This window comes from Emys orbicularis, chromosome 10, assembly GCF_028017835.1.
Source record: "Emys orbicularis isolate rEmyOrb1 chromosome 10, rEmyOrb1.hap1, whole genome shotgun sequence".
Classification (NCBI taxonomy): Eukaryota; Metazoa; Chordata; order Testudines; family Emydidae; genus Emys; species Emys orbicularis.
Window position 1 is genome coordinate 32,022,661 of NC_088692.1, and position 22,447 is coordinate 32,045,107.

Here is a 22,447-nt window from a genome sequence, read left to right on the forward strand (position 1 = left end):
CACTGACCTGGGAGCCAGGAGAGCCCAGGCTGAAATCTCACCTATTCTACTCACTGCTGCTTATATTTGTGTGCATTTTACAGCCCTTATTACTGAGCCATACCTCAAACACCTATTTGAGGAGGCAGTCAAGTATCAGACGTCCCATTTTACCAATCAAGTAGCAGAATTGCACAAGTTCATTTCTAGCACAGCTGGGAATAGAATCCAGTTCAGTAATTTGACAGAATTTAGTCTCAACTACACTGACAAACCAATGTGAAAAGCTATCCTGTTAATCATCAGTAGGCCACCCCACCCCAGTGCTAGGACTAGAACCCAGTATTGTACAGCTGACTAGCAAATAGTTACTTAAGCCACTGGAAACAGGTACATGTCACTTTCCCCTCTAGTGGCTGCTCCACTGAGAGAACAACACTTATTCCTGCACTTCAGGTGTTAGAAAGATGGGCTGGGAATGTGATGGTCTGTGGTTCAAACTCTGCTGTGACCCTCACCGGGTTCCCTGATGGCTGCACTGTAGAAGTCGTGATTTTCCAAAAATTACAAAAAAGGCTTATTTAATTCACACAGTGAGAAAATATCCTTAGGCAAGTTTTAATCTGCCAACTAAGGTGTATGTGACATGTAACAAAAAACAGGTGTTCCACTTTTGGGTCATATTTCACATATTTTGATCACTGATATCACACACTGTCCATTTGGTGGTTGAGAAATTTGACAGCACACTTTTTAATGAAATGGGGGCCAGTTTTCTGAGGGTAGCCTGTGGCTTCAGTCCCTTTGGAAACAATGGGAAACAGTGGCAATTTTACTAAGCTCACCCCCCTTTCACTTTGGAGCAAATTCTATGGCATCTGAGTGCCTGGCTGTAGATAACAGATTTCTTGGTGTGTCTGGAGTGGTTGTTGGCTCATTGGAGGTAAGTGTGGTGATCCGCAGGTTTCTTGTACATAGTCATTTGTATGGTTCCATTATTGATGCTGATCATGGTGTCCAGGAAGTTGATGATGTGTGGCAACGTTCTAGAGAGAGTTTCATAGATGGGTGGTGGTTGCTAAAGTTGTGGTGGAAATCTATGAGGGACTTTAGGTAATCTGTCCAGATGATAAAAATATCATTGATGTATCTCAGGTATATCATTGATTTTTGTGGTGCCTTTCTCCATAAATTCTTCCTTGACATAGCCCATGAAGAGGCTGACATATTGGGGACCCATCCTAGTACCCATGGCTGTTCTCATGGTTTGGACAATGTGTTGTGACAGTCTGTACTCTTATGTTCACCACTTTTACAAGACTATGATAAATTTTGTACAAAGTATGCCATGTGAGGTATCATTTGAAAACTCATAGTCTACTGAACATTATCGCCCTGGTAAAATGTGTGGCAACATATATAACGTTGTAAAGTTCTACTGTATATGGCATGTTCCAACTCTGGGGAAACAGCTTCAAACTAGTTCCCCAGAGAGAAAAAGCTAGCCAGCACCACAGCCAGGTGTCAGCGTAATCATATGGACTATCACTTGATTAAGCGGCCATTCTTTGGCAGGAAGAAGGGTGTGAGCAAGAAATTTACATCTTAGCAATAGAACAGTTGAAAGTTACCGTCCACAAACTTTCGGTTGCCTGAACCCCAGCTGGAGATGATTCTCAAAGAGGAGGAAAAGATATAAAAATGAGGAACAAATCACCTGTCAACCCTTTCTCTCTGCCCACGACATCCACAACGCGTGAAGAAGAAGAAAATGAGCATTGAACTGGGGGATGGGTCCTGACTGAAAGGCATCCAGCCAGTAAGACAACCAAGGCATCTTTTAGAAAAAAATTCCTGTTGGCATTTTATACAGTGATACAATAAATAAAAGGAGAACAAAACTTACCTCCAGGTAAGAAAGCACATGGAAACCCGTGCCCCACAAACTGCTATCAGTGTCTTTCCTAATTAGATTTTCTATGAAAGAGTGTCCCACACTCTAGAACCTCAATGCTTTAGGAGCTAATGCCATATGGAAGGCATCCATGCTGTGTCCTCTCCCCACCTACCCGTTTGTTATTTTCAATGAATTTGGCACCATGTGCTATTGTGTGTCTCAAAGAAGAATCAGGCCCTGTGATTTTCTTAGAACTCTCTCTGGCTCTTTTTCTTGTATTTGCTGTTTGTGAAGGAAGACAGAAACCCATTAAACCTGCCATGAAACTCAGTCAGATAATTTAGAAGGATTTATGCTATTACATTAAAGCAGCCACATTCATTTATCAAAGCACAAATTTTCTAATGGGTGGTTGAACACTTCTGCTGGCAGTGCCACTTTCTTTCACTCACCCCTCTATAGGTATCCTCTGGAGATTTATTATAGTTCCAAAAGCGAAGCCCTGCAATATTTTCAGCTTTATCAAAATAGATTGTGATAATGTGATCTTCCCCATAAGTGAAAGGAATAAGCCACATATGATTATCTTCAACAGTGATGTTAGTCCCATCTATTAACCTACAAACACAGAAAAATCCTTTAGTGATGGACTGGCAATTGGTAAGCAACGGAAAATAGCAAGAGAAAACAGTACACAGAACGGACACAAAACTGATCGCAGGAAAACATGTGCCTTATTTCTAGTCTGAATTTGAGTAGCTCCAGCCTCCAGACATTAGATTTTATTATGCCTTTGTCTGAAAGTTTAAAAAGCACTCTACACTATATCATCATGTAATTAAAGACAGTGAGTAAAATTTTCTGAAGTGTCTAAGTCACTTAGGTACTTTTGAAAATTTTACCCAGTATCATAATGAATACTTACAAGAAGACAAATTAATGTTGAGTTAGGAAATGCCAGAATTAAGGTTACCTAACTTTTGATTGTTTGAATTCATGATTTAGTATTTTTAACTTAATTTTTTATATGTTTATATTTCATATATGTGAAAAAGGGGGCAGGGGGAGAGAGAGAATATACATGGAAAAAGATAGAGCACACTATGTAACCTGATAAAAGAGGCTAGAAGGAGAATGAGCAATCATGAGGCATGATTGCGATAAATACAGGCTTACCCATGCTAGGTTTTAGCTTGCTAAAAATTGCAGTGAAGCTGTGGCAGCATGAGTGGTGGACGAGCCACCTGAGGAAAAGCCTGCCAGGACCCTGGGTACAGACGCGAGTGGCTAGCCTGGACTTGCTGCCATGGCTTCCATGCTACTTTTCGTGAGCTAGCTGGATCAAGGCGAGTTGGCTACACCTACATGTGCTGCAGTTAGGCCATCTGATTGCAGTGCAAGTAGACAACTCAGGAAAAGATACTTAATGAATTATCAGAAAAAAATAAATCAAGAGATGCAGTAAATGAATGTGGTTCTCAGTTTTGGGCAGCACAGTATGGGGAGGAGGTGACCAGCCCTCTGTGGAGAAAGAAGTGGTTCGGGACTATTTAGAAAAACTGGACATGCACAAGTCCATGGTGCCGGATGCGCTGCATCCGAGGGTGCTAAAGGAGTTGGCGGATGAGATTGCAGAGCCATTGGCCATTATTTTTGAAAACTCATGGCGATCGGGGGAGGTCCCGGATGACTGGAAAAAGGCTAATGTAGTGCCCATCTTTAAAAAAGGGAAGAAGGAGGATCCGGGGAACTACAGGCCAGTCAGCCTCACCTCAGTCCCTGGAAAAATCATGGAGCAGGTCCTCAAGGAATCAATTATGAAACACTTAGAGGAGAGGAAAGTGATCAGGAACAGTCAGCATGGATTCACCAAGGGGAAGTTGTGCCCGACTAACCTAATTGCCTTCTATGATGAGATAACTGGCTCTGTGGATGAGGGGAAAGCAGTGGATGTGTTATTCCTTGACTTTAGCAAAGCTTTTGATACGGTCTCCCACAGTATTCTTGCTGCCAAGTTAAAGAAGTATGGGCTGGATGAATGGACTGTAAGGTGGATAGAAAGCTGGCTAGATTGTCGGGCTCAAAGGGTAGTGATCAATGGCTCCATGTCTAGTTGGCAGCCAGTTTCAAGCGGAGTGCCCCAACGGTCGGTCCTGGGGCCGGTTTTGTTTAATATCTTTATTAATGATCTGGAGGATGGTGTGGACTGCACTCTCAGCAAGTTTGCCGATGACACTAAACTAGGAGGCGTGGTAGATACACTAGAGGGTAGGGATCGGATACAGAGGGACCTAGACAAATTAGAGGATTGGGCCAAAAGAAACCTGATGAGGTTCAACAAGGACAAGTGCAGAGTCCTGCACTTAGGACGGAAGAATCCCATGCACAGCTACAGACTAGGGACCGAATGGCTAGGTAGCAGTTCTGCAGAAAAGGACCTAGGGGTCACAGTGGACGTGAAGCTGGATATGAGTCAACAGTGTGCTCTTGTTGCCAAGAAGGCTAACGGCATTTTGGGCTGTATAAGTAGGGACATTGCCAGCAGATCGAGGGACGTGATCGTTCCCCTTTATTCGACATTGGTGAGGCCTCATCTGGAGTACTGTGTCCAGTTTTGGGCCCCACACTACAAGAAGGATGTGGAAAAATTGGAAAGAGTCCAGCGGAGGGCAACAAAAATGATTAGGGGTCTGGAGCACATGACTTATGAGGAGAGGCTGAGGGAACTGGGATTGTTTAGTCTCCAGAAGAGAAGAATGAGGGGGGATTTGATAGCAGCCTTCAACTACCTGAAGGGGGGTTCCAAAGAGGATGGAACTCGGCTGTTCTCAATGGTGGCAGATGACAGAACAAGGAGCAATGGTCTCAAGTTGCAGTGGGGGAGGTCTAGGTTGGATATTAGGAAACATTATTTCACTAGGAGGGTGGTGAAGCACTGGAATGCGTTACCTAGGGAGGTGGTGGAGTCTCCTTCCTTGGAGGTTTTTAAGGTCAGGCTTGACAAAGCCCTGGCTGGGATGATTTAGTTGGGAATTGGTCCTGCTTTGAGCAGGGGGTTGGACTAGATGACCTCCTGAGGTCCCTTCCAACCCTGATATTCTATGATTCTATGATTTGGTGAATATATTTTCATCCGGGTTAGTAGGCTAGGTCCTTAAGCTAGATATCAGTCTTCCTTTTTTAGACATTGAGAGGACAACAGTTGTAATTACCTCAGTTTAGAGCAGACATATAATCTAAAAAGAAGAATGAGGTTTCAACGCAATAACTTTTAATGATTAAAACGTTATGATCGCAAAAGTGAGCCACTCAAAAATCAGGAAATGACAAAGTTAATTTTGCCCATGTAGTCTTAACTCTGCCCATTTGTTTATGCAGCATGATACAAGCTTTAATTAAATCATTGCACAGTATGATTTCCGAGAACCTCTGCAGTGTATGTGTAGAATTGTGCTCAGTGAAGGAAAAGATGTGACAGATTTATTTCTAAATAACTTAAGTCTGAAGTAAAATAACATTACACTAAGTACTTATTACAAATATTTTAAAGAAGTCAAATTAATTGTTCATAGTGATGTTACTATATGTAATATTTTTTTTTACATTTGCTGCCAAAAGAGTGCTCCCTGCCTGACTTCTGAGTGCTTAATTATGCAACCGTAACATTTTCTTTCACAAGTTATTTTAAGAGCATTCCTTAGGTTTGTTATTTTAAAAAAATTAAAAATGGTAGGTCTGTCCTGTGCAAAATATTCACTTAAGGAAACAAGGTCTTGCATAAGTCACTACATATTTTATTCTATGAGGCAAGAACTCCAGTGTTCTCTTGTCTCACTGAACATGCTCCTTGCACCATAAATGTTTTATGTACTATGCACACAAGCTATTATTATTTGTAATGCAGTTACACCTAGATAGCCAATCAGGGACGAGAGCCCCATTATGGTAGGTGCTGTTTGTGCATATGGTGAAAATGTGATCCTGCCGAAAGAATCCAATTAATTTTACAGAAAACTTTACTTTCTAGGCACATAACATATTTCAAATGCATGAGCCAATGCACATTAAACGAGGTGGAGCTACCAGGAAAACTACTTGAGTGTGTGTGACATAGTTTTCATATGAACATAACTCAGCCCATAACCCATTTTCACTGGAAAACTGAAAGGTGTTTCTCCATAATGAAGATTATTTGCTTGACATAGTTCCAGTGTTTACCTCTACATTTTAGCACACAGCTTTTTTTTTTTTTTTTTTTTTTTTTTAAAGGAAGGGGTCACAAGAACCTATATTTGCTCAAACTTTCCAAAAATGATTAATACTTGGGCTGAGATCAGGTCTGCAAAATTGTACTGTATAGGGTAACCTGATTGCGGGCTGCAAGACATTTTGCTGATGTTGACCATCCGCAGACAAGGCCCCCCGCAGCTCCCAGTGGCTGTGGTTTGCCGTTCCCGGCCAATGGGAGCTGTGGGAAGCAGCGGGCCGCAGGGACGTGCTGGCACAGGAATCTGACACAGGTCATAGCTAATGATGGCACCGCTGCGAGTTTACATTATTATTAATTATTATTGTTGCTGTTATTATCATCATTATATAATAAGGGTTAAACAATTATATCATTTTATAAATTTAACTTATATGTATTTATAATAAGTTCTCATTCATTAACTCTAAAATCTCAGACTAATGAGAATATTGAGAAGACTATCACTGAAACAGCCCACACAGGACAAAACACTACAGGAGATACTTAGAGTTTTCAGTTGTTTTTCTACTTACTTGTCTAATGTTCTGGAATCTTCCATGTACTCTGCAAGGTCATTTAAATCTTGTGGTGAAGCAGAAATCTGATCCATAGTAATTGGTAAAGCCTGACCATCCTTTCCTACTGCTTCAAATCCGGTCAGTCCAAGATAATGTGTGTCTCCCCAGGATAAGGTGAAATTTAGCTGCAGACCTAAAAATAAGAATGAACACATACATATTTATCAGTCAGTAGCAGGAGGCACCAAAGAAATTATCCTAAAGCACATACTAGCAGATCAGTTTATTAATCCAAACCTCCATAATTAGCATACAACAAGAAGGAAGCACCTCCTTTCATTTTTTTCCAGGTGCATCCAGAAAAGTGCAAAATAACAGTATGCAAGTTCAAGGGCTAACTAAGATTTGCTAACAGTAACTGGAGATAGCAGGGGATCTAAGGAATTCAGAGTAGCTTGTTATCCACAAAGATGCAGGAGTTTCAAAATCTTTGGGAGCGGGCATTAAAATGTGAACTCAGTGCCTGCAAACTCACCCCATCAAGTCCATTCAAACTGCTGCTAAGAGAATCTTCCTGACAGAATACTCTGTCACCCCCACTACTGCCACCTTTTATGATTTTATGCAGAGTCCCATGATTTTGACCCCTGCTGCAGGAGCTCTGGTGATGATGTGAAGCACTCATGCCCTCACACAATTTTGGAGCAGCTGGCTACATTTGCCTCCATCCCATTTCCAGCAGCTTCCTGATCCTCCTTTCCCTGTTCCTAGCTGTCACCTGCTCTCTTGCTCCTTTCCCTGTTCCTAGCTGCCATCTGCTCTCCCCCTCCTTGGTCCCAGCAAGTAGCTGCTTCCCTGCCCCTTCCCTTCCCCTGCCACCAACTGTCCCCACCCCACATGGAATGCAAAATAGATTCTGTTAAACTAACTTGATATTTTTTATGAGACTATAAGTTTGGTTGATAAAAGTAATAGTGTTGATGTAATATACTTAGACTTCTGTAAGGCATTTGACTTGGTACCACACAACATGCTGATTAAAAATCTGAAAAAGATTTGGGGTGGGGAGTGGATAATCAGCTGAACATGAGCTTCCATTGGGACGGTGTGGCCAAAAGAACTAATGAGATCCTGGGATGCATAAACAGGAGAATCTCAAGTAGGAACAGAGAGGTTATTTTACCTCTGTATTTGGCACTGGTGCTATCACTGCTGGAATATTGTGTCCAGTTCTGGCATGCTCAATTCAAGAAGGATGTTGATAAATTGGACAGGGTTCCAAAAAGAGCCATGAGATCAAAGGATTAGAAAAAATGCCTTATAGTGATAGACTCAAACTCAATCTATTTAGCTTAACAAAGAGAAGGTGACTTGATTATAGTCCAAGAACCTACACATGGAACAAATATTTAACAATAGACTCTTCAATCTAGCAGAGAAAGGTCTAACATGAGCTACTGGCTGCTGAAGTTGAAGCTGGACCAATTTAGACTGGAAACAAGGCATCCATTTTTAACAGTGAGAGTAACTAACCATTGGAACAATTTACCAACTTTTGTGGTGGATTCTCCACCACTGCCAATTTTAAAATCAAGAGAATTTCAGGAGGGGAAGGCAACCTTTTTTGAGATCTGTACTGAACTAATCCCAGAGCTACAGTGACAGCTTACCATACATGGTGCCCCATGCCTGTGGAGACATGGGTCACCATTGCCATCTGGAAGCTGGCCATCCCCAAATGCTATTGATCCTTAGCCAATCAGTTTGACATGGGGAGATTGACTACTGGGGCCACTGTCATCCAGGTATGTGTTGCCATGGAAAAGGTACACTGGGTTACACAGCTTGGTAATGCTCAGGGGGTCATTAATAGCTTTGCACACTTGGGGTTCCCAAACTGTATTGGGGCAATTGATGGACTCAGGTGCCTATTATTTCGCACCCCTCTCTTCCTCCACATACACACTAGGATGAAGAATTTATAAATAGAAAGGAATTTATTAACAGAAAGGTTTATTTCTCCATGGTACTCCAAGGGCTGGTTGACTGCCACGGCAGGTTAACAGATATAAGTGCAGGGTGGCCTGGAAGGGTCCATGATGCTAGGATCTTTTGGAACTCAGCTCTTTTTACCTTAATGAACAATGGACAGTTTGCCCCCAGGATCACTATGGACATTAATGGTGGGAAGGTTGCTCCAGTTATCCTGGGAGACTTGGCTTATCCTCTGCTTCCCTGGTTAATGAAGCTGTTCACAGGATGCTTCAACAGAAGGAACAGTTCAACTATCGCCCCGCTAGTTCCAGAATGGCAGTGGATTACGCATCTGGGCTTTTGAAAAGGAGGTGCTACTGCTTCTGGAATAGGTTGGAAGCAGCAGAAAACAAGTTCCAACCATTACAGCAGCATTTTGGATTTTGCAAATATTTGTGAGAGTAAGGGAGAAAGCTTTAATGATGGGTGTGAGGTGGAGATGCAGAGACTCACTCAGCAGTGTGTGAGCAGCCACCAAGGCATCCAACAGAAACAGTTGAGGCACTATTATCAGAGACGCCTACTGCTGTTATTTTGAGTCTCAGGGCCAGAAAATGTGCTGTGAATTATTTCAGGTTTAAGGATTTTCCATGTAAAATGATTTGATGACTCACTATGTATGAATTTTAATGGTTTTTATTATGTAACCACAATCAGCTATGTAACAAACTAAATAAAGCTTTAACTGAAGCAGAAGCAATAATGAAACAACAATTTTTATTAATACATTAAACAACAATCTATTAACTAACAACTAGAAAGAAACCTTTAATTAAACAATAGTGAAGTAAAAACTGAAAGTGCAACAGTGCAGTGTAAAACAAAACAAGGGGGAGGGTGGCTTAAAGTCATAGGGACATATACATCTTGCCTCTGTTTCTTCTTGTTCGAGGGCCTTCTGGTGTTGAGTGGCAAAGCTCAAAGTTACCAGGGGCGCTGGAAGGCTCAAAAGAGCCTTGTTCCTATTAGGGCCGGCTCCAGGGTTTTTGCCGCCCCAAGCTGCGGGGGGGGAAAAAAAAAAAAAAAGCCGCGATCGCGATCAGCAGCAGCTCCACCGCGCCGCGTTCTTCTTCGGCGGCAGGTCCTTCGCTCCGAGAAGGAGCGAGGGACCCGCCCCCGAAGAGCCCGACATGTCGCCCCTTCCCCTTGGCCGCCCCCAGCACCTGCTTGCTGGGCTGGTGCTGGCCCTGGTTCCTATGTGCAAATGTTCTCAGTGCCCAGATCTGCCTCTGGGAAGGGAACGGCCCTTGGGAGGACTGCATAGGAGGAGGGGCTACAGTTGGGAGGAGTTGCTGCTGTTCCCAGTATCTCTTATTATCTAGGGGCTGCAGAACATGGCTGAGTCCTGCTGTATGACACTTGCAGCACCTGCTGCCCTACATCAACATGCATTGCAGCAGAGCATTTAGGCTTTACATTGCCTCCAGAAGTTGGCTCTGCATCTCCCATTCTTTGTCAATACTGTCTTTGGCCACAGCACCGCTCTCCCTGGAAACTATCATGCTGTCCTTGACCACACTCTCTGGATCCCATGATCTCCCGGTAGAGTTCCCTCTCTTTTTCCCTCTCCATTCTCAAATAATGCCTCCATCTCTCCGCTATTCTGGTTTTACTTTAGGACTTTGATGAGGTCCATAACATTTTTGTCCAGAGTTTTCCATTTTCTCCCCTGCAGGTTAGCAAGCAGCTCAGCTGTAGATAAAGATCCCATCCTTGAAGATCTGGCCACTGCAGGTGCCATGGCTGTGGGAGTAAGAAAAAAAAACAAAGGCAGTTATTGTTCCTATTCCATACAGACTACAATAGCATTTTTATATGTATTTCTGATTTTACCTCACTGAGAGTCTACCCAGGTTGGGGAACCTCAGATATGGAGAGTGGTTTGTACATGAGGAGGGTTGGCTGCACTGGGATTTTTGTCTGTTCAGTATATACTATTTGGCTTTGCTGTTGTGCCTTGGAGGCTGGGAATTATGTTCCTGGTCTGGCTTTGCAGGTTTGGTGTGCCTTAGAGGAGTTTATATGGTGTTGGAGGCCTTACCAGGGGGCACCCAGCAGCGAGCTGAATAGTAATTCCCCCTACATCCCCTTTAGGCTATCCTGACTCTCTGTGACACTGCACTGAGGCGGGTGACTAGAAGGCAGAGAATGGCCTTACTCAAAAAGGCAAAGAGCAGACCAGTGAGATATGCTGTGAAGTTATTTCCCAAGGAGTGGCCAACCTGAGCCTGAGAAGGAGCCAGAATTTAAACAATGTACTTTGCCAAAGAGCCACAGTAATATGTCAGCAGCATCCCATCAGTTCCTCCCAGTGCCTCCCACCCACCGGCAGCCCCGCCGATCAGCGCCTCCCAATCAGCTGTTTCGTGGCGTGCAGGCGGCTTGGGGGTGGATGGGAGGAGTGAGGGCACTGCAGGCTCAGGGGAGGGGGAGGGAAGGGGTGGAGTGGGGGCAGGGCCTATGGCGGAGCCAGGGGTTGAGCAGTGAGCACCCCCCGGCACATTGGAAAGTTGGCGCCTGTAGCTCCAGCCCCGGAGTCGGTGCCTATACAAGGAGCTGCATATTAACTTCTGAAGAGCCGCATGTGGCTCCGGAGCCACAGGTTGGCCTCACCTGCCCAAGATGGTTCCCCAAGAAATGCTGCAGAAATGGAAGAGAGAGTTGCGAGCTATTCTGGGGGGAATGACCGTGCAGATATCCCCCACAATATCTAGACGAATATCAAGCAATTGCGCCCTCTGTGGTGTGGGACTAAAAATGGTTGATAGTCTGGACTTTAGTATGAAACAGAGGTTGTGACAGACATGTCCATTTTTTACAATATCCTTAAAAAACCTTATTGAATTAAGTTTAAGTATCTTTAGGGTCCATTCTATTAAATGCAAAGATTAAGTATTATTGTGGGCTGGGATTGTATGTCAGCTCCTTAGAGAGGAGATAGGATGAGAGGCCTGCGTGTTCAAAGAACTATATTGAAAATCTGCCAGACAAAAATGGACTTTTGGGACAATATGCATTAAGTGGATTTCCTGGGGAATAGCTAGAGGGAGGTTAAGGCAAATCCACCTCTGGATATGCAAAAAACCCTGCCTTTTGAAGCTACACCCTGAGGAGAGGGTCTTTGTCTGCTGATTACCTATTGCCAGAGAGTGGCGATCAAAGGCCTGAGCTGTATAAAAAAACCAGATGAACTGCCCCGCTTGTTGTTCTGGTTCTGAATCTGAGACAGTTATGAACTTGTAACTACTGGGAAAACCTAGTTGTGGGTTTTCAAGGACTTACAGCTACCAGAGCCTGAGGTTGGAGTTGGGGTGACCTCCAGTAAGCTTTTAAGCATGGGTGTGTGCGCTTTTATTGTTTTACTATGTTTTCTCTTTAATGCTTTCACCTTAAGAATAAATGTGTTTGCTTAGAAAGAGCTGTGTGGTATTTGGTAACTGAGGGTAATTACACTGTTCACAGCCTTTGGAGAGAAAGCAAAGCACAGATGCTGGCCTGTTTAGACAGTCTGGGTTGCTGGGGGTATCACAGTGTAGGCAGGGAACTGTGCAGCCTGAAAAAGACCTGATCTGGAAAGAGTGAGATGTGGCTCTCTGCCAAAGAGAGGTGATGGCTGGGGGCCAGAAACCTTTAAGTAGGTGCCCTCAATGAACCATGGAGGGAGAATACAGGTGCAGTTACACTGGAACTGTGACAGAGGCCAATTGCCCAGTTGAAAATGTGTACAAGGGAGGACGGTAGTGGACAGCATGGGTTGAAGAAGGGATGGATGCAGGCGGGAGCTGAAGACTCAGCAAGGCTCCTAGCTCACATTCACCTACAATGGCTGCAACCATGGGGCACCTCGAATGGAAGCTAGTACAGCAGTAAACACAATAACTACAACAATAATAAATTGTAAAGCTAGACACTTACATGGTGAGGTTCTCTCCACAGGATCTCCCTCTTCAGTCCTGGCCAGGTTTGCTAGCTGGGAATTGGGTTTAGTTATTATATGGCAGCAATCAGGGTTGCCTTCTTCCAGGCTGGCATCAGGGTCCTGTGGGCCCAAAGAGAACCTAACTCTCAGAGAACCTAGAGAACCTAAGCTCTTCAATGGCCTCATCAAGATCCTCCTCCGAAGAGTCTCGCTGGTCATCCTCAGGATAGGGAAAAGCTAAGGTAGCAGGTTCCACAGCCTCCCTGGTTTGGGAGGTTGTGCAATAGTGCAAAATCCTATCCAGATCCTCAAAAAGTGGACAGGACACCTATCTATTCCTGGACCATTTTCTGTCATCCTGGTTTGAATATAGGTTCTCCTGAGCGGTTTGCTATTTATCCTGCACTGGTCAGCATTCTGGTTGTGGCCCGTCGTGGTCATCTGTTAGCAATGTTCACAGAAAGGTCTTTATTGCAGTGACTGGCCACAAGAGCTTCCTGCACTGAGGCGTCTCCTTAGATGGCGATGAGATCCAGTGTCTCGGCACAGCTCCAACAGGCTGTGTGAGGCATGTTGTGGAGTTTCTGGAGTAATATTTCAGCAATGCTGAGATACTCAAATCCAACAGCAAATTGGCAAAATCTGGCCCTGTGTCAGTTTTAAAATGAGAGAGGGGGCATCCTGGCAACTTGACACCAGAGGAGGGGAGGGCACAGGGGTACACAGAAAGGTCGGTAACAATTGCCCACAAAGCAGTGTGAGATAGCTGCTGCAGGACTGCCAAAGTAGCGTGCAGCAGTATTGTATACATACAGACAGGTGGCTTTTCACATTCCACAGTCTCATAGGTTTACTAAACAAGTATCAATATCTAGCTACAGCAGGTAAAATTACAATGCATCAGGCGGGATAAGTCCACCATAGTAACTGTAAAAATATTTCTCATTTCATAAATAACAATAAATCCCACAAGTAGCTGCCTTTCACCAAGTCTGAAGAAGCACTAATACTCATGATACTCTGTATAACGAACAGCAAGGCAGCCAAACTGTACAGTCCAGCTACATATAACCTGCTATTAATAATTGCACAACGCTGAGCTCATGCTGTGCACATTAGTAATTACCCTAAGTGTGGCGATCTCTGCAGAGCTTACATGGATGCTAATCGATAGTAGTTTCAACTGGCAAGCTCAAGAGTCTTGTCTCCTGAAGTAGACTGTGATGGGGCAAGGGCAGTCCCTGGAGATGTTCTCTCTTTGTACAAGTGCTCATGGGGAGAGTTACAGAAGGGCTGCTGGGGTGGTAGAGAAGGGAGAATGCCTGTGCGAAGGTAGGTATCTTTATCCAGGTACTACTGATTCAACCCTAGCTGTGGAGGTATTTTGTTGTTTGTGTTTGTTATAACACTTTGCCATTAAAGATTTGCTCCTACTGATTACTGCTTTTCTATTTCTACTGAGGCTGGGTCTATATTACAGAGTTCTGCCAGCATAGCTGCGTCAGTCAAGGGTATGATGAGGTGTGAGCCCTGAATAACACAGCTGAAAGCCCAGTGCAGATGCAGTTAGCTGGCAAACAGCACTTTAGCAGCATAACTTATTTCATTCTTGGGGGGGTGAAGGGAGCGCTTAGCTGGTACACTAGACTGGTATTCCTATACCACTAAAGCACTCCTAGTGTAGACCTGTCCAGAGACATCCTACCAGTTTACACAGAAACTGACAGGGGCAGAGCTAATTCAAATCAGCCTTCATTCAGGGACTGGTCAATTAACTTATGCCATTTTTCTGAGTATTACAGAAAATTGGGTTAAATTCCAAATGTTATAGTGTGCTAAATTCCATAATGAACAAAGCTTCAGCCTATGCACACTTACTTACTCTTCTTTACTTCATTCTAACATTCATCAGGAGTCTGTACACAACTGTGCTGGAGAAAAATCTCACATGATAATGTTCGCAGATGTTATGGGTGAAAGAATGTGGTATGTAATATACAAACTAACATATTACAAGAAAAAATGGCAAAACACAGTACTTACATTGTCCAGTGTATACCCCGGGTACCTTGGGTGTAAGCTCAGAAAGATGGTCTGACACCATCACTTGCTCTTGAACCTAAAAAGTAAACCAAGAAGTGCAGTGGATATTCATATGTAGTATATAGTGTATTGTTGATACAGTGTTATTGATGTGCAAAGAACTATGTGCACAAGAAAGAAGACAAGCCCTGGACCTAGAGTGCTCACAATCTTAATTTGACAGATAAAATAATGAGACATGACAACAGGCCGGGACAGGGGGAAGGACAATCTGTAAGAACAGAAGAAAGAAAAGAAAAAAGAAAAAAAAGACACCTAGAGGAAAGGGATAAACTATAATTTACAAAGAAATCTTATCACTTATGGTGCACTTATTTCACATGACACTATTGTAGCTATGTATTATAAATGAACAAAAGATTCTCATTCTGGTGTACTGCAATTTGGTCTCATTCTGATGAATTGCCAGAATGTGGGTCCATTAATCCAAATACACAAACTCTATTCCACACTAGCTGTGTGGATTTACTGTTTCCATATTGTGACAGAATATAACCCTGTGTTCACACCCTACAGACTCTTGTAATAATGTATTGTGACAGACCCAGACCAGTGGGGTACAGGAGTCTGGTGTGATCCAGAATGTGTACTTTACAATAGTAAATACAGCTAGGAGTTGTTCCCCTGAGCAATTTTCCAACTTCTCCAAATTTCTTTGCTCATAAGGTGGAAACTAAAACAAATGATTCTCCCATTTTCCCCCAATATTAGTAAATGACAGTTTGTAAGGACACATTTATACATATATATGCGCATGTGTGTACACACACACACACACACACACACACACACTCTTTAGTATTGTATGTGAAATCAAGACGTAAGCTGTATTTGCTTGACCATTGGAAGGAGAGTGTATGGATTTCAGTTTTATTTATTACATCATAGATGTGAGAGGTTTGGTAACATCCCTCAGCACAGTCTGTCAGATATTTATCCCTTTCTATTCCTATCCAGAGCCTACAAAGTCTCACAGTATTTGTGAATTGAATGTATATCACATTTGACTAGCATATGAGAGCTTTTTATACATTTTCATCACATGGGAATTTACATATGCCCAGAAAGAAAACTGTGTTAAACTCATAAGTAAGGTTGATAAGTGAATCAACACTTAAATATACTGTAGTGCAAGAAAGTTAGAGATAAAATAAAAAAAGAATCTAAAAATGCTGGAAAAAATGTTATTTGTATTACAATAATGTCTACATGCCCCAATAAAGATCCAAGGCTCTATTAATAGTGTGACAGACCCAGACCAGTGGGGTACAGGAGTCTGGTCCTATTGGGATCCAGGATGCGGGCGGGCGAAGCCCACTGCTAAAGGATCCCCCCCAGCCTAGAGGGGGGGGTCCACAGGACCTGGAGACCAAAAAATTACGGGGGACAACTAATAAAAGAACAGGGACAGGAGTGAGGTCAAAGGGTCAAAAGAAGGGAACCAGACAGGGACACCGAGCAGAGAACCCCGGACAGCGCCCACTGCTCCTCGAAGGCGTCAAGGGAGCCAGTGGATACTGCCCAGAGGAACTCTGCCCGGATACGTGAACGAACGGAGGACCGGAAATAGGCCCCACAGTCACAGGAGACTCCATCGGCCAACCTCCTCACTCTGGTTTTATAGATGGCCAGTTTTGCTAGGGCCAGGAGGAGGTTGACCAGGAGGTCCCGTGACTTTGTGGGGCGACGGATAGGGAGTGCATAAATAAAAAGGTGAGGGGAAAAGTGCAACCAAAATCTTAACAAAATATCCTTGAGAAGCCGGAAAAGGGGCTGCAGCCTGGCGCATTCCAGGTAAACATGCGCCAGGTTCTCCCTCACGGCGCAGAACGGGCAGGTGTTTGGGATAGGGGTAAACCGCGCCAAGTACACGCCCGTGCTCACGGCTCCATGAAGGAGCCGCCAACTGATGTCCCCGGTGGGCTTCGGGATCAGAGTAGAATAAAGGCTGGCCCACCGGGGCTCCTCACCCTCCAGAGGTGGCAGGAGGTCCCGCCACTTCGTATCGGGGCAGGACGCGAGGGTGAGGACATGAAGAACATGGAGCACGAGCGTGTATAGATGTTTCCTTGGCGCGGTCCGGAACAGAACCGGCTGTAGATCGTGCAGCCGGCTCATGGCGAATGGACGGGGCGGGGGCCGGTTGGGTCCACGGGGCAGGGGCCCGATAAAAAAATCTGGAGGGCTCGGAGTGGAGGGTGGGCCGGGCGTGCCCTCTCGCAGGACCCGGTCGAGATAGTCCCGAGCAGCGGGCGGCAAAGCGTCCCTCACCTCCTGAAGTACACGCTGGGGAGTACGAGGCCTGGAGAGCCCCATGCGCTGAGCGAGCGTCAGGGGATCCAGCCAATCTCCCCGGTCGTAGTCCAGGAGGTCTCCGACTTTGATGACTTCTGCTAGGACCAACCTCTGGCACACCACGGGGGACTCCGCCACCTGCACACGGAGCTGGGGGTTGTGTAGCAGGGGCTCCGCGAGGAGATCTGCCCCCACGGTGGCCGCCACGGACCTGGTCACTGAGAACAGTTTCCAGGTCCGGAGGAGGTCCTGGTAGAAGACCGGCAGCCCGGAGAGGTCTCGCGGAAGACCTCTCAGATGGAGACAAAGGAGCTGCCGGTCATATTGGAGCCCTCGGAAGCGGCGCAGGAAGGTGTGCGCCAATACGCTCCACGCCGGACTACCTGTACCATAAAGGAGTCTCTGCAGGGCCTGGAGGCGGAAGACGTGGACCTGAGTGTGCAGACACTTCAGGCCCTGCCCTCCCTCCTCCAGGGGTAGATGGAGAACCCCCGCAGAGACCCAGTGCAGTCCTGACCAAAAGAACTCCAGAATCGACGTCCGGAGGTTGGCCAGGAAACCCGGGGCCGGGACCAGGGTGTTGAGCCGGTACCAGAGCATGGACAGGACTAGTTGATTGAGCACCAGTGCTCTCCCTCGAAGGGAGAGACACCGGAGCAGTCCTGTCCATTTCCGGAGCCGCTCCGACACCCTGCCCTCTAAACCTAGCCAGTTCTCCGGTGGAGACAGATGCGTGGCAGAAAGGTAAACGCCAAGATAGAGCAGCGGACCCGCGCTCCACCAGACGGCCTGAAGCACGGGTGGGAGGGAGCTCGCCTGCCACCCGTCCCCTACCACCAGGCCAGAGCTCTTGACCCAGTTGACCCGGGCGGAGGAGGCTGCCGAATAGATGGTCTGGCAAGCCTCCACCCGCACCAAGTCACCCGGGTCCTGGACCACGAGGAGCACGTCGTCGGCGTACGCCGATAGGACCAGCCGCAGCTCCAGCTCCCGCAGCACCAACCCCGTCAACCTCCTACGGAGGAGACAGAGGAAGGGCTCGATCGCCAGAGCATACAGCTGGCCCGAGAGGGGGCACCCTTGACGTACTCCTCGCCCGAAGCTGACCGGTTCGGTCAGGGTCCAGTTGAGCCTGACCAAACACTCTGCGGAGGCGTACAGCACCTGGAGAAAACCCACAAACTGGGGCCCGAAGCCAAACGCTCGCAGAGTGCCCAGGAGATACCCGTGGTCCACCCTGTTGAACGCCTTCTCCTGATCCAGGGACAGGAGGGCAAACGACAGACCATCCCTACACCCGAGTTCCAAGAGGTCCCGGACCAGATACAAGTTGTCGAAGATGGTACGGCCCGGGACGGTGTAGGTCTGGTCTGGGTGGATCACGTCCGCCAGCACGGACCCTAGGCGCAGCGAGATGGCCTTTGCTATGACTTTATAGTCCGTGCTGAGGAGCGAGATGGGATGCCAATTCCGTAAATCGCGGAGGTCTCCCTTCTTCGGCAATAAGGCGAGCATGGCTTGCCTGCACGAAAGAGGGAGGACCCCGCCCTGCAAGGACTCGGCCCAGATGGTGACAAGGTCCGGGCCGAGGACGTCCCAAAACACGTGGTACAACTCCACGGTCAGCCCGTCCATGCCCGGAGATTTATTGGTGGGCATGCGGCCGAGGGCTTCTGAGAACTCGGCCAGAGTGAGAGGCAGCTCCAGCTGGTCTCGGTCGCCCGCGCTGACCGTCGGGAGTCCGGCCCAGAGCACTCTGCAAGCGTTAGGATCGGTCAGATCCGGGGAGAAGAGGCCTGCGTAGAAGGTCCTGGCCCTCTCGCACATCTCCGCCGGATCCGTGAGGGGGTTGCCGTCCTCTGCTAGAAGGCAGGTGACATGCTTCTTAGCCCCTCTCTTTTTCTCCAGGGCGTAGAAGAAGCGGGAGCCGCGATCCATCTCCCGAAGGAGGCAGATGCGGGATTGAACAAAGGCACCTCGCGCCCGATGGTCCTCGAGGGTCCGGAGCTCCTCCCGCTTCTCCCGGCACGCTCCGCAGAGGGATGGATCACTGGGGATGGCGGCCAGACGCCTCTCCAGCTCTAAGACCTCCCGTTCCAATTGCCCTATCGCCGCATCCCTCCGTTGGCTGGCGCCCCGGGTGTAGTCACGGCAGAAGAGCCGGGCGCGCACCTTCCCCAGGTCCCACCACCGCCGCGCCGAGGGAAAGGCACGCCGCTGTCCTCGCCAGGCCAGCCAGAACTCCCGGAAGGACGCCACGAAGCCCACATCCTCCAACAAACTATTATTAAAGTGCCAATAGGCCGGCCCCGGCCTCTCCGTGCATAGAGAGGCTGTCACGGTGGCAAGATGGTGATCTGAAAAAGGGGCCGGCCGAATGCTGGAGGAGTGGGCCCGTGAAAGATGGAAGCGTGACAAATGGATGCGGTCCAACCGGGAGTGGCGCGACCGATGGACCTCCACCCGGACAAAAGTGATCGTCGAAACGTCATCCGGGTGGTGGTCGCGCCAGACGTCCACCAGGGAGTGATGGTCGACGATCTCCCGGAGGACGCCCGCGGCAGCCGGGTGCTGCTTGGTCCCCGAGCGGTCCCGTTCCTCGAGGGTGGCGTTAAAGTCCCCGCCCAGGACCAGGCACTCGCGAGGATCCAAGGTGCCGAGGAAGGCGGACGCCTGCTGATAAAAACGCAACCTCTCCGGGCCCGATGTCGGGGCGTAAACGTTGACAAGATTAATCACAAGCCCCTCCATGCGGACCCGGAGGTGCAGCAGGCGGCCCGGCACAGCCTCGGCGACCCCCAGCACCTCGGGCCGTAGGTCGGGGGAGAACAGGGTCGCCACTCCAGCCGTACGAACTGTGAGGTGGCTAAAGTAGACCCTGTCCCCCCACTCCAGCTGCCAGCTAGCTTCAGCGGCCGGATCCGTATGGGTCTCCTGCAGGAAAATCACAGAGTACCCCCCCTCCCGAAGGAAGGAGAGCACCTGGGTCCTGCGGAGACCCATCCTACAGCCCCGGGTGTTCAATGTTGCAAAGATGATCGGTGCCATAATGAGGGCTGTGGGGGATCCTCGCCGGCAGAGACGCCCACGGCCTCCGTCGGGCCGCGCAACAATCCGTGACCTACCCTGTAGGTGATTAAGGAGTCACGGAAGAGGCGGACCCGTTGGTAGGCCGCGGCAGCCTGCCTCCCGGTCCTCTTACCCTCCCCCATGAGGGCCCTCGCGGCCCAGAGGATCTGATGGAAATCCCCCCCATCGCTGGAGTGCAAGCTGTACCTTGTTGCGGGAGTCACGGACGTCCTGAAGGAACTCCCGTAGCTCCTCTCTCAGCGTATGGGGGGGTGGGGTTACCGATCTATGGCTTTCCCCCAGTGGGGCCCCTGTCACAGCCCCGTGGCCCACCGAGACGGGCAAGCAGGGGGCAGACCCTCGACGTGGCGTCCGATGGGCCGACGCCACACGGTCTGCCTCGTTCCCCGGTTCAACAGGGGGCGGTGGAGGGAAGATAGCAGCCCCTGGTGGGTCGGGACAAGGAAAAACAAAAGCCGCTCCCTGGGGGTCATCCTCTGCAATATGGAAGGAGACGGCCTCAGGGGCGGCAATAGCATCACGGGAAGTGGAGGGGACAGGGACGGGGTTGGTGTCAGGGGCAGGGCCGGAATCAGGAATAGGGACAGGGGAAGGGGCGATATTGGGATTGGGGGTCCCAGCAGCCAGGCCACTGGGTGGGGGGGGGGTAACACCCCGCAAATCCCTGAGCCCATTTGCGGGGAGGGAGGTAGGCCCTCGGCGATGCCGGGCTCGTGCTCCAAGGCAAAGGGTAAGGCCACGGCACCCGTAGGTGGAGAATCAACGATGGGGCCCCCACCCGGAAAGGAGGTCGGCTGCCCCTCAGCCACGAGGGAGTCCCCTGGCGACTCGGGTCCCGGCTGCGTGGCACTGGCCGTCGCCTCAAGAGGCTTGGTGGCCGCTAGCGGGGTGCCATCTGCGGCCTGGCTGATGGAAGAGTCCAGGGGCTCCTCGGTGGCGGGAGCGGAGGCAGTGGATAAGGGGACGGAACACGGGGAAAGAGGGGCCGAGGCGAGGTCGCTCAAATCGAGGCCCGCTGGCAGAGGGTCGTCCTCCCCCTGGGTAACCGGGGTCAGACCCAGGGCCTCGATCTACTCATAAATGGAGGGGAGATCACCTTCCACCACCCCAGGGCTCTCCCTGCCAGCACCCGAAGCGACGCTCGCCTTGGTGCTTCAGATTGTAAGGGGGCGAGAGGGGCCCCAGCAGGGGCTTCCATAGGAAGGGACTCCGGAGGAGGGGCGATATTACTTTCCGGTGCTGCCACGGCATCCCCAGCCGGCACCACTGAATTGGAATCAGCAGGGGGCAAAGCGGAAGGCTCGGCATCGGTGCCCCCCTTCCTGGTCTTCCGGGGGGCTACCGCATCAGATGGGAACAGCGGAGCTCGAGCCTTCCGCTTGCCCCGCTTCCCCTGTACTAAGGACCAGCCCTCCATGGCATCATCCGGGGGCTGGCTAACAGGGGTCGGGTCAGGGAGCAAGGGCGAAGGCTCAGGGACTCGGGGAGGCAATGGTGGGGCAGCATGTAGGAGGGAGGAGTCTCCCTGGGGCATGCTCTTTTCTATGCCCGGCGGTATCCCTACCTCACCCTCCTCCACAGGCCCTGCCAGATCGCAGGCAGCAGAGGCGGGGCCCTCCCGCTCGTCTGGGCGCACTAGGGGAGATACCCCTTGGGCCCGAGCAGGAGCGTTGTTGGGCCGGAAAGGAGGAGGGGCGGCTTCGGGCGCCAGGCAGCCAGGGGCGCCGGCGATGACGGGGCCAGCGCCCTGCCGGGGCTCGGGGGTCCCGGATGCCCCTCCGTGCCGGGCCAAGGGGCAGTCCCTCCGGACGTGTCCCATCGCCCGGCAGAGGTAGCACCGGGCCTCCCCCATCGAATAATGCACCCGGTAGCGGGCCCCCTGGTAGGGGACCAAGAAGGACCCCTCGAGCGCCTCACAGTCACGCGCCGCCGGCGGCAGTTGTAACTGTACCTGCCGGCGGAACGAGAGAACATGACGGAGGGCGGGGTCTTTGCAGCCCAATGGGAGAGGGCTGACCACAGAGATCGGCCTCCCCAGGGTAGAGAGAGCGGGTAACAGGGCGGCATTAGGAAGGAAAGGAGGGACAGAGGTCAGGACCAGTCGGGCGTCCAGGTCTTCTAGCGGCTCCAGGGGGCCGAACACGCCCCCCACCGCCAGGCCCTTCTCCACCGCCTCCTGGGCGGCGGCCTCCGATGCTAGGAAGAAGACGACCTTTCCGTACATCTTGGAGGCCGCCACAATGGCCGTGGGCCCCACCACCCTCGCCAACGCCCGCACGTAGGTCTCCATGTGGGGCAAGGCGGGTACCAGGAGGCAACGGACGCCATGCTTCCTGGTCAAGGTGGGGAAGGGGCCCCGGCCA

At 49.2% G+C, this 22,447-nt stretch overlaps 1 protein-coding gene across 1 annotated transcript in view; it reads right to left on the bottom strand.

The window, feature by feature from the left end:
* Positions 1 to 22,447, bottom strand: part of KATNIP (katanin interacting protein) — a 201,618-nt gene that overhangs the window by 33,120 nt on the left and 146,051 nt on the right. The window contains exons 17-19 of the mRNA XM_065412567.1: positions 14,640 to 14,715; positions 6,659 to 6,836; positions 2,329 to 2,494 (exon numbers count right to left, since the gene is read on the bottom strand). Of these exons, the coding sequence (XP_065268639.1) occupies positions 2,329 to 2,494; positions 6,659 to 6,836; positions 14,640 to 14,715 (420 nt within the window). The remainder of the gene's footprint in view (positions 1 to 2,328; positions 2,495 to 6,658; positions 6,837 to 14,639; positions 14,716 to 22,447) is intronic.